The sequence below is a fragment of the Melozone crissalis genome, unplaced genomic scaffold, assembly GCF_028551555.1.
Source record: "Melozone crissalis strain CALT ecotype California unplaced genomic scaffold, PUWL_Pcris_2 ptg000034l_1, whole genome shotgun sequence".
Lineage (NCBI taxonomy): Eukaryota > Metazoa > Chordata > Aves > Passeriformes > Passerellidae > Melozone > Melozone crissalis.
Genome location: NW_026535812.1, coordinates 5,197,850 through 5,210,270, shown reverse-complemented (window position 1 = coordinate 5,210,270; position 12,421 = coordinate 5,197,850). Strand labels below are relative to the sequence as shown.

Here is a 12,421-nt window from a genome sequence, read left to right as displayed (position 1 = left end):
TTAATTAAAGATAACAACAGTCACTGTCACTCCTTAAATTCCTCTTAATTACATCAGTCTGCTCAGTAAATGACCTCCCCAAAAGCCCCAGAAGCACATCCCAAACATTTGAGTGTGTCCTAATATGTCCTGAAAAGTGGGGGGGAAAAACAAAAAACAAAGTGAAACAAACAACCAACCAAAAAAAAGATGTTCTGAAAAAATTGCTCAGGGGGATCTGAGCATCCCAGGGTGTCCCTGGGGCAGGTACAAAGAGTCTCAAAGGTTTCAGCTTCCACCCAAAGGTCTCCTGCTCAGTTTAACCAGGAAAAAAGCCAGACTGTGCGCCCAGAGCCCTTCCTGGGGCAGTGCCAAGCATCCAGCCAGGCACAAGGAGAGGACACTGTTTGGGGATTTTGCGCCTTGCCTTTGGGGTGTTCCATGAAGTTTCATCTCTGGGGCACATCTGTGCATGTCTGTGTTGGTCCCTTCCCTCCTTCCTCCTGTTGGGATGTGGGGTGGGCTCATGGTGTCAGAGGTCTGGGGTTCCTGCAGGTCCCCCCAGAGGGCAATCCCAGAGGAAATCACCTGGGATGAGCAGCCCAGAGGCCCAGCAGCACCCTGGGGATGTCTCCCCATGGACACAGCAGAGGGGAGGGAGGAGCAGGGCTGGACACTGGGCACCAAACCTGCATCTGACACCTCCACTCTAGGTTTTCATTGGGTGCCTCTTGCTTATTGTCGGTTTGCAACTCAGGAAATAGGAGCAGGTGATTCCTGTCAGGAGCTCTGATCCAGGGCAGAGATCCTGGGCCAGCCAGAGCATCCCAATGTCCCTGTGCTGTCACCCAGGGTGCAGCTCCCATGGGGTGCCCTGGCCCCAGCACAGCCCGGGGGGATCCCCATTTCCAGGAGGTGTTTCCCCCTTTCCAGAGCAGGCAGCAGGCAGGGCAGAGGTGGTTTGAGCATCACAGTGACTCCCATTTTCAGGGATGTCTCTCAGGAATGACATCACTCACTCAAATGCCAACCACAGCAATTTATTTTTTTTTTCCCCACAAACTGTAATTTTATAGTTAGGAATATTTCACCTAGAGATGGAGCAGAGCACAGGGATGCACAGCAGCTGCCTGGGTCTCTTGTGGTTTGCTTTTTTTCCTTTGCACACCATTTCTTGATGCTTTATAGCACCAAAACCCAGGCCAAGCACATCCCCAGAGGAGCAGGTTGTCCCGTGGCTAGTGAACTCTTTTGCCTTGGAGCATTTTTAATTCCTCTCCAAGACTTGCCAGGTTCAGCCTGTGCAACTCAAGGACTTCAGGCCAAGTTTAACTCAAAACCCCACCAGTTTTTTACCAGTGTCCATTAATAACTCAAAAGACCAAAGCCTGTTTCCTCCCCATCCCAAGTGTCCAAGGCAGTTACTGGCTTATACTTTGTTTTTAGGGCTGCAAGAGACCCAGTGGGGTTATTGCAGGCACTGCACGGTGCAGTAACCCCGGGTTGCTCAAGCCTGCCCATGGAACGGTCCCAGCTCTCTGTAAGATTCCTGGCAGAACAAGACAACCAGCAATTTATGCAAAAGTGTTCCGAGTTTTCCTTCTGAGCCAGCGGTGTGGGCTTGAAACATTTCGGGCTCTCCAGGGAGGCTTTCAAAGCAATTCCCAAAGGAGCTCAGGGGCATCCTGCAGGATTCCTTTGTGGTGCTTTAAGGACTGAACGAGCTGCAAAATCCTCCACACCGGGAAACCCTTTCCCAGGAAAAGGGCCAGGAGGGGCTCAGGCACGGGGCTCCGCGTTGCTCTTCCCTCCTTTCTTCTTCTTCTGTGGTTTGTCGCCCTCCGCCTGCGCGGTCACCTTTGCCTTGGGCACTTTGTATTTGCTTTTCTGGCTGTAGAGGAGGTTTTTCTGGAAGAGGCGTGGGATGTTGCCCTGGAACAGCAGGAGGGCAGCGAGCATCCCTGCAATGAGAGCACAGACCCCTTCCAAGCGCTGTGGGGAGAATCTTCACCCTCCCCACAGCTCAGCAGCGGCTTTGGGTCCTTGTCACAACCTTCACCATGGCCAACAGGCAGCTCAGCACCACTGAGTGTCCCCACCGAGAGCTGAGGGACTGGTATTCTCCTGCTTTAAGCAGAATTTACCACTCTTATGTCCTTAACATAACAAACAATGCTTGTTTTGACCCACAAACCACCCCAGTTTTCTGGCAGAGAATCATTAAAGTTGGAAAAGTCCTCTGAGCCCATCAAGCCCAACCATTCCCTCACTGTTGGTCATGACCCCAGTGCCACATCCAGGCTTTAAAATCCCTGCAAGAATAGTGTCTGCACCACTGCCTTCAGCAGGGTGCCAGTGCCTGACCACCCTTCAGGGAAGAAATTTTCTCAATACCCAACCTAAACTTCCCCTGGGGCAACTTGAGGCCCTCTTGTCCATCTGGGAGCAGAGCCCAACCCGAACCCGGCTCCACTCTCAGCACACATCCAGCTCCCCATGACCATGCTGGAGCTGGGGACAAAAGCACAGCTCAGCCTGGCACTGCCCTAAAACACCTTTGCTAAACCTCCCCCAGACTTTGGCTTCAGGGAAATTTCTGCCCTTGAACCACGCAGAAGTTGGATTTTAAAAAATTGGATAGCAAAGAGATAACCCCAGAGTCAACAAGGCAGGATGAAAAGTGACACTTGCCACTGGCAATCCAAATTCAGCCCTTTGCCAGAACGGTCCACGTTACAGAGCATTTCTGCCTTGTCCCCATGCCAGCCCCTGCCCCTGGGAAGTTCTCACCTGCAAGGGGCCCCAGCCAGTAGACCTGGATGTAGGCCCAGAAGCTGCTCCCCGAGCAGTGGAAGGTGGCGGCTGTGGCCAGGGCAGGGTTGAAGAAGGCTCCCGTGTACGGTCCGGCTGTGTGGGAAGAGAAACGTGGCCAACAGTCCCACTGCATCCTCTGGAACACTGACAAAGGGCTGAGACCCCTCCTGCCTGCCTTCTGACACTGGGGAAATCCCATCCTTGTGGCCCTGAGCTTTGAGGGAAGCAGGAAAGCTCAGTGCAGGACTGGGGATTGCAGGAGGGGAGGTTCCAGGGAAAGGGTCCCAGTCTTGAGCTACGGCTCTGTGCCAAAATTCACCTGCAGCCTATCACTGTGATATTATCTGAAAAATCCCCTTGCCCAGGATTCTTGTCCTGGGAAGCTGAGAAGCCTCAGAGAAAAGGAAAACAATTCTTATCTCATTTGCTTCTCCTCTGTTTTGGCCCTTTGGAATGTGTTTGGAGATTGTTTACCCACAGGTGATTGCTTCATTGGATTCTGCTGTGAGTTGTTTTCACTCTTTGGCCAATCAGTGCCAAGCTGTGTTGGGACTCTGGAGAGTCAGAAGTTTTCATTATTATCTTTTAGCCTTCTGTAAGTATCCTTCCTGTATTCTTTAGTATAGTTTAGTATAGCATTCTTCAATATAATATAGTATCATAAAATAATAAATTAGCCTTCTAAGAACATGGAGTCAGATTCATCATTCCTCCCTGGAATGGGAACCCTGCTAATACAAGAGCAGCCCAGATAGCCCAAAGTGCCAAAATAACAGAAAACAAACACCTTAGCAGTCATTACCTTGTTAACCCCTACCTCTCCTGTCCTGGAAGATGAAAAACAGGGGTCTGTCCCCCCCCCCAAATGAGGTATTTTTCCAAATGACTGGGGACAGGAAACGCCAGCGCTGCTCACCTGCGTAGGTCAGGAAGGTGACAGTGGCTGCCAGCGCAGGGACCCGGTACAGGGGGTGGCTCTGTCGCAGCTTGAGGAGGATGAGGTGGAGCAGGAAGGAGCAGGAGCCCTCCAGGAAGGCAGCGTGGGGCAGGGAGGTGTGGATGGAGGAGCTGCACTCGGGAGCGATCAGGTTCTGGATGAAATGCAGCTGTGTCAGCTCCCAGGACCAGTAGAGCCAGGTGAGAGCCCAGCCTGTGCCTGCACCCACACCCTGGGCCAGCAGCTTGGCCCCCGTGGCTGCCAGGCTGGACTCCAGGAGCAGGAACTCCTGCAGGGACACTGTTGGGTTGGCAGATGCTCCATCCAAAGAGGCGCAGTGGACAGCAGAGAGGAGGAAGAGGAGGGTCAGGACCACGTCCAGGCCAAAGCCACCACCCCAGGGGCCGATGTCCATCAGCATCCTCAGCTCCAGGCAGCTCATGCACAGCTGGAAGGAGCCAGCAAATTCCCTGGCAAGGCAGCCATGTGTCCCAGGGGACAGCAGCCTCTTGGAAAGCCACCTGAGCACCTGGCACAGCCCAAAAACCAGGAAGAAAAAAGCAATGGAGACATTCAAGCCATCCATAGCAAAGGCTGTGCTGGGGGCAGAGTCTGGCAAGGAGCAGAGGAGGCTCCTGCACCTCCTCTTTATAAAGCCAAGCAAAAGCAAACGTGGCACAGCCCGACAGGCCTGGGAAGGGCCACACGTGTGGCCCCCATGGGACAATGCCAGTGCCACAGGGAGCTGCTGGACTCACAGCAGCTGGAGCAGCCACCAAGCTGTTTGTCCCAGCAAATCCTGGTGTTATCTCCACTGAGCACTGAGCCCCCAGCCCTGGCATTCACACCTGAGAGCCCACAGCGGCTCCCCACAGCTGACAGCTCTTCCAGAAGGAACAAAAAACTTCATTTGCTTTCTGCTTGGCTCCAATGCCTGTGGCTGCCCCATCCCTGGCAGTGTCCAAGGCCAGATTGGATGGGGCTTGGAGCAACCTGGGATAGTGCAAGGTGTCCCTGCCCATGGAAGGGGTGGAAAGTAATAGGTTTAAGGACCCTTCCAACCCAAACCATTCTGGGATTCCATGGTAAACAACACATGATGCATCTTCTGGGTCATTTCCCTGATCAGCAGAAGTGTCACCACTCTGAGCCCACATTTGCCATCCCTACAGGGCAGGCAGTGCTGGCAGGTAACCCAGCTCCTCTCACTGTGTCCTGTCACGCACACAGAGCCAACAGCTTTGATTTGGGCCATTTTATTTCCCTGCAAGTCATTTAGAAAAGAAATTACAATGAAACCCAGGTTTGAAGCACACTTGGGCAGGGATGAGGCTCTTCATGCAGTTCAAGGTGGTTCCAGCAGTGCAGCCCAAGGCATGAAAAGCAAGAGTAGATGCCTCAAGTGCATTGGAGCCTCTCCCTCAACAGCCTTTGGCAGGACATTGTGGGGGTGCTTGTGAAGGCCACAGCTCAGCACATCCCCCTGCAGCACCCTCCTCCTCTCATCCCTCCCCACTCCTTTCCAGCCCCCAGTGCCCACCCTGCAGAGGTTTTGGGAAGTGATCACTGCTCACAGCCCTGGCTTTGGGAACCATGCACGGGAGGTCTGGGCAAGGAGAAGGAGCAGCTGCCAGCCACCCACCATCCAAGCCCTCCTCTCCTCCCCAAACCTTTTGGTCAGCCTGCCTCAGAACTTCTCCCATTTTAACTCTTTTTGCCACAATTCACCCTCCAGATGGTGAGACAAGCACCCATCTTCCACCCCAAATGAACTAATGACTTAGCCTGAATAACAGAAGATGAAATATTCTTGAAGAGTCTCATAAATTAGTAATTTTGTCCTCAAGAAAACTGACCTCTGGCAGCAACAAAGTGCTGGTCAAAGCTACTGCAAAACCAACCATAAAATACCCAACATCACAATCCAACTCAATTCTTTCCACCTCCCCTCCCTCCTCCTGTGTTTCTCAGGAGAAACCAGTAAAGTTTCCTGTTTAGAAACAAAACCTCCCAGGGACCCAGCAATACAGCCCGAATCCAGTCCCTGGAAAAGAACCACCAGATCACAGGACACAGACTGGTAAAAATGGGAAAGAAATTCCAACATCTTTTCCTTCCCCCAGAAATAAATTTTCCCCTTCTTCTCAACCATTGTAAGAGTTGGGCCTTAGGAAATAAACATTCCAAGGTTTAAAAACTATTTCCCACCCATTGCTTGCAATTCTGCTCATGGCACAGTTGTGGGACATTTAACCCAGCCTGGAGAGAGGAGCTGGGAGCTGTTGATTCCAAGGATAACTATGGGATTAAACAAAGACAGGGGCTCATTCCCTCATTTATGTTAGTGCTGACAACAGACTCCATGTAGCTTTGCAGGGTTGCTCTTCTAGGAACAAAACTATATCTAAAAATTCCAATAATCCCACCAAAAATCCCCTTTTCTGTAGCTGGAACATCAGTGTCCTTCTAAACCAAACATGTTTTCAGGGCTTAAAATGCAGATATTTAAGTTTAGCCACTGGACAGGAACAAGCTGGCACTTCCGGATTTCAGCAAAATAAACATTCCCCAAAAACACTGAACAGTCACAAGAGCTGAGCAAACCCACCCTGGCTCCCTCGCATTTTTCACCCTCAAAGAGGCAACAGCTACAGGAAAAAAGAGTTATGAGGTTATTTAAGGGAAGTTTCACTGGGCAGAGGGTGGATTAGAGCTTTCCAGGAGCAGCCAAATGTTCCCAGCTGCTGTGACAAGGCAGCAGGAACCTGGGGCAGGTTTCCCTTCATGGTCAGGCAGGAAAAGGGCTCCAGGAGATCCAAGAGTTAACTGTGCTTTGTGAAAGAACCCGAATCCTTTGAATAAGCAGTCACTGAGAGGAAAAAAATAACAAAGATGGATCATCCTTGGCTATAGAAACCTCAAGGAATTCCAGAAGACATCAGTCCTGGGGAAGGTCAGCCCTGCACATGGTGTGGACACATCTCCCCTGCAGACCATACCAAGGAGCTGCCCTGAGTCCCATCAGTGTCCCCAGAGTTGATCCACACTTGTACCAAGCTGGATTCACTGCCCAGAGCCCTCCAGGGAACACCAGGACGTGGAGCCTGTGCATTGAGACACATCCATGCCTTGACAGAGCCTGTCTGCCCTCCCCTCCTCTGCACTGACTCAACACAGCTCCAAAGCAGAAGTCTGGGGGCCCTGAAAGAGAATGAGCAACTCCTAACTTCCCACTGGGAAAATCCCATTAGAAAACCCCAACCACTGGTCCCTAAGGGCTGTTTTAACACTCAGGTCAACAGGGATTTGAAATCTTGATGGATTTGATGATCCTAAAGGTCTTTTCCAACCCTTCTGTTTCTGTGATTTGAAGTGATGATGTGCTGGAGGACATTCCCACTGCAGACACCAGCTGGGAAAAGCAAGGCAAGCTGTGTTGGTGCTGCCCTGCTCCCTCCAACAGGCTGCAGGTTGAGAAGTCACAAAGTCATTGTTTTCACTTGGTGCTATTTCCCTCCCTCAATGAAAAGAAATCCTTCCTTAGGCTGGATTCAAAGCAGGGAAAACAGCTCTTGGAGAACCTGCTTCCTCCACACATTTGGAGAGCAACAGCCAGAGTTTGGCTGAGCTCAGCAAACTTGCATGCTGCTTTCTCACATGACTGAGGACAGCTGTTTTTATTAAAAATAATCTTGAGAGCAAACTGCAAGTTATTTTTAAAAGGGGGAAAAATGCAGCTGTACAAATCCCTGGGAGCAGGGATCTATGGGCAGCACAGTGCTCCACCACAGGAACTGCACTGAAACCCAACAATGCTCCTCAGGCACCACCATGAAAATGCTGCTAATGAGGATCCTCACTTTTCACCCACCCTGGTGCAGTCCAAACAGTTGTGCTCAGCTCTGCAGTAACTCATTGCAGCCAAACAGCAGCCCAGAAAGGGAGAAATTGCTGCCTCCAAATTTACTGCCTTCAAGAACTGTGTTTTAAAAACGCAATTTTGAATAAGCTGAGCTCAAAAAATGGGGCTGCTCTTGGGTTTAGTCTCAGGCTCAGTGCAAGGGATGAGCAAACTCACACATGACTTAGGAGGATTTACCAAGAACTTGCAACTTTCAGCTGTGCAAGCCAAAATCAGCCAAAGCCTTGCTCTCCTTCAAGTATCAAAATCCCAACAGTCCTGAGTTCACTAAGCACCTTCTCCTCCTGTCCTCTTTTCCCCCGGAAATTAAATGCCAAACCACTTAAATGCAGTGTTAAAGAACACCAGTTGAAATGCACAAAGAGTGGATCATATAGGAAGACAAAGATACTACAACAAATTGTTGGTTTGCTCAGAGCCTGTCTCTTCAGGGTCACCATTCTCATGTGTGGGTGAAGCAGCTGCTGGAGATGAGTGGTTTCTTCATTTCCCTTTGTCAGTGTGGCAGCAAAGCCTGTACAACATGCAAGAAAGGGGAAGAGCCCATTTCCCAGCAGCACACAGGGAACACAGGACATGCCAAGTCCTCACCATTCACAACTGACGCAGGAACTTCATCTGGAGCCAACTGACCCGGCCTCAACCCCAAAGCAAATCCCTCCTTGTCCTTGGCTGGACTGGCAGACCAACATCCCACAGCCTTTCTGTAGGTCCAGTGGAAAACAGAAGTGCCTCTCTGCAGCCTTGGAGGCCAAGAGGCACCATGGATCTCATCCCAAATCCTCGAAGAGCTGTCGGCACCCGGGGCCCTCACTCCCGTGGTCCAACTCTGATCAGCGCTGATGGAGCAAACCCAAATCTTCCCAGCAGCCAGCAGGACAGCTCCATTCCCATGGATCCTGTGCCATGATAAGCAGGATGGTGCATGGTGCCCATGGTGCAACAAAGCAGAGCTCCTGGGAGCAGCTCCTCAATCACCACCACATGTCCAGAGGTCACCGGGCCCATCGGTCCCACCCCAGCACTGGCCAAGGAGGGGGAAGGTGCAGCTGGGACGGGCCAGGCTGGTGCTTGCTCTGCTCCCTTCACATGGATCTCTTCCACAGTGGGTGAAAAGGGTGTTTTGGAGCTGCTCTCCTTCCATCAGCCATCCAGGAAAGCTTGTGGGGATCCCAAGGCTGGTACTGACACTGATGAGTAATAAAACTTTAAAGAAACAGGCTGGTATAGCATAAAATTATATCCACCATCATTAAAGCATTCATAAGGAGCTTAATTACAAATACATTCCGTTAATCTCAGTAAAACACTGACACATGAACCCTTTCAGATACTCTTGTTATCAAAGGCATAAACTCATGACAGGGAAAAGGGGAGAAAAAATCCCAAAGGTTTTTTAAAAGTTTATTTCTAGCCCTGAAAGAACAGTTATTAAACAAAGTCAACAAATACAGTAGTTAATATTGCAGTAACAATTAAATAACATAATGGGATTAAATTACACAAAAGGCAACATTAACATCTGAAGACAGTTAAAAAAATAAAAGAAAGCTTGCACCTACTTCCATTCCCATCAACAGCATAAGGAACAGAGGGAAAAACAGACCAGAGAGATTTATTGACTCAATTCCAGCTGGAGAGACCCTTAATCACATTTTTGCTCCCTCCCCAGCCCCTCTGACAAGGGGACCCATCTGCTATAGCCAAAACTTTGCACCTCCCGGCACAGAGAGCCAGGGGGGAAGGCTCCAATTAATCTCATTAACACTTAAGGCAGGGCAAAGTGCTCATTCCCATGGTTATTTTTACTAAGAACTCTGGTTTGTTCTATGATAACAACACCCCAGGAATCTCACACTCCCTGCACACTTGCACCTCAGCCACAAGCTGCCCAAATGACACTTCACAGGGATCGTGTGCACACCTGATCCCCACTCAGATCTTGGGTGGGCACCCAAGAGGGATGCACAGGAATCTCCACATTTGGATGCAACTCATCCCTTCCCATCATTTCCTCCAGCTCTGGCTGGTCCCCAGTGCCACAGCAGAGCTCTCAGCCCTGCACCCACCCCAGGACTCTGCTCTGCTCCCAGCAGGGAAAACCCACACCCTGGAGCTCCTCACCTTGCAGACACCCTCAAAAGTGATGCCTGACCCTCCAGACACAAAGCACAGCACAAAATCCTTCTCCTTCTCCTCTCCTGCCAGCCCCACCTCTGCCCCCCATGGAAACCCCACCACAGAATAGCTGCTGTGTGGGGCCAGGGAGATGCTGGCACTTCCAGCCTTGGAGCTGAACATCATCCCAGGTCACACACACACAATCTGGGAACTTGGGACTGGGCCAAGTTTTGTGCATTAGGATGGCTGAATCTTCAGAAATCGTCTCCTAAGCAGGCTAAATTGGACAAATTTTGCAACATGTTTTAAACCGTTCTCATTCACCAGTAAAAGTGAACTAATAAGTTAAAATTACTTAATGATTTCTTGTTTTCTATTTAAAAAAGCTAAATTTATCTAGATTGTGCCATTAAAAAAAAAGATGAAAGAAAGAAAAGCTCCCATTTTAACTCTGGCACAAGGAGTTTCACCAAGTCCATTGCCAGCAATGGACAAAGAGGGAACCACTGGTACAACAGGTTTTTTCCTCAGCCAAGCCTCCTCACTGCTCCATTTGACCAGGGAGCCAGGACACACTCAAAACAGGGTGATTACAGTGCCCATGGCTCATAATAAACTTTTTTTCCAGGCAAATGCACTTGGATTACCTTACCTGGCATGAGACACTTCCTTGAATTTAAAATTTGAAGCCATAACTGTTCTCACACTTAGAGCAAGAGAGATTTGTCCCTGTGAGGAACAGTTAAGATCATTAACCCAACACGGATTTTAACTGCCACACAGGAGCAGAACACAAGCTGAACCTGCCCAACAAGGCACCCTGCTGGCCCCACAGGACCCCCAGGAGCTGTGAGACCCCAGCCCTGCTCCTTTCCACCATCCCCCCCAAACTGCCTCTGCCATCCTGCCCAGCCACTCTCACCTGGAAGTTTGTTTTGTCATATCTTGGCTACCAGTCCCCAAAATGTCATCCTCTCTATAGAGATACTGAAATTCTCTGAAAATGATTTCTATCCCCTGCCAGCAGTTTGGAAAAGTGTGCAAAAATTTTTATTCAGGGTCCTCTGTCCATACCCAACCGTAGCTCTGTCTGTCCCAGGCCCTGCCCCACTGGGAATGCAATACAATCCCACTAAAGTCATGGTTATTCGTTCACAGACTCATTTGGCACATTGGTACTACTTGGCTCTTCCTTAAACACTTGGGGAGGTTGAAATGCATAGACTGTAGCATTAGAAGGGGCACAGGCTCTGCTAAACTCAACCCTGGCAACACCCCAAGAACTCAACTGCTCAGGCTGTCGCTGTCCTTCAGAAGGAGGCACTTTTTGTTGTGTTGAAGGGTTGGCTGCAGCCATCCTGGCTAGCACAGAATCCTCAATGACAAGATCAGAGTGACACCAGCCAGTCCAACAGGCCCCACGATGGTCTGACAGCACTGCTTCCCCTCTGCTTCATCTCACAACTTTGGCATCTCCAGGTGTTCATCATCATCTGTTCACATCATGTTTCCAAAATCCTCTATCATCAGTGTCCTCAGATCTGGTTATTTGTTCTTCTGGTTTCATTAGTACAAATGGAGCACATACAAAACTGGAAAAAAATAGCTCTAATACTTTAAACTCTGACAACTCCATAGGTTGATGCATTATTTGCTTGGCGGGGGGAGGAGGGGGGAAATTACAACATATACAAAAATGTATTTGATACAAAGAAGGAAAATGTAAAATAAAAAAAGTCAAAGGCACCAGCATAACTTCCAAAGCCCAAGTCAGAGCACAGATACAAGTTTGTGAACCACCCACTGCACCAAGCACATTATCCCTCAAGCTTCTGGCCAGCAAGTCTAACAGGGAAAAAAAGAGCAGACAGGAAGACAGCTGGAATTTTTTCTTGCCCTGACTAGAACTGATCATTTGATCATAAATAAAGTATCTGACCCCAACCTACACATCCATAACCCACATCCAAAGACTTGACCGATCATTAAGGTTTCTACAAAGAGGCCACATTTTTGATTTAAAAAATGTCCACAGAGCACAGGTATGAGAAACAGCTGAATACTTCTCTTCCCCCTCTCTCTCTCTCTCTCCTTTTTCATCATTAAAAGTGAAAAGAATCTCCATACATTGTGATTCCTTAAGTAACCGAGTTGTTGATTCTACAGTACAGCGACAGCTAATCCGAAAAAGAAACGAGGGGCAAGATGTACCTTCACATTCGCCACACCTGCCGTGAATCTGGTCACTGGGAGCTTCCCACAGGGATTGCAGGTAGAGGGGAGGAAGAGGAGAGTCAAAGAGATCAGCAGGTAAAATTAGTACTGCTCTCTGAAAGCTTGAATCTGTCATTCAAGTATTGAAAGTACCCAGAGGGTACAACGGGAGCTGTTACAGCGAAGTCGTTAAAACCCCTTAAAGCCCCGGGCACAGCAAGTGGTATTTCTGGGCTGTCTGGGAAACAAAAAAATCAGAATAAAAAAACCCCACAAAGGCCAATAATTCAGCCCTCAATTCCTTCTGGACCCCAGACAGGGATCTCTAGAGTCGCCACAATGTACTTGGGTGTCTTCTGGATGAGAGTTTCTTCCCTTTTGCAGACGTTTCCCACCCCCACAAAAAACCCCTTCCCTCCCCCCTTGAAGTGTAA

General features: G+C 49.5%; 1 protein-coding gene across 1 annotated transcript; it reads right to left on the bottom strand.

Annotated features, from left to right (window-relative positions):
• Positions 1–1,758: 1,758 nt before the first annotated feature.
• LOC128941127 (aquaporin-12-like) lies at positions 1,759–4,640 on the bottom strand. Its single transcript, XM_054283076.1, is given in 6 exon segments — positions 1,759–1,940; positions 2,770–2,886; positions 3,710–4,472; positions 4,474–4,545; positions 4,547–4,582; positions 4,584–4,640. Coding segments are annotated over 6 exon segments (1,227 nt in total).
• Between the last annotated feature and the right edge of the window lie 7,781 nt (positions 4,641–12,421).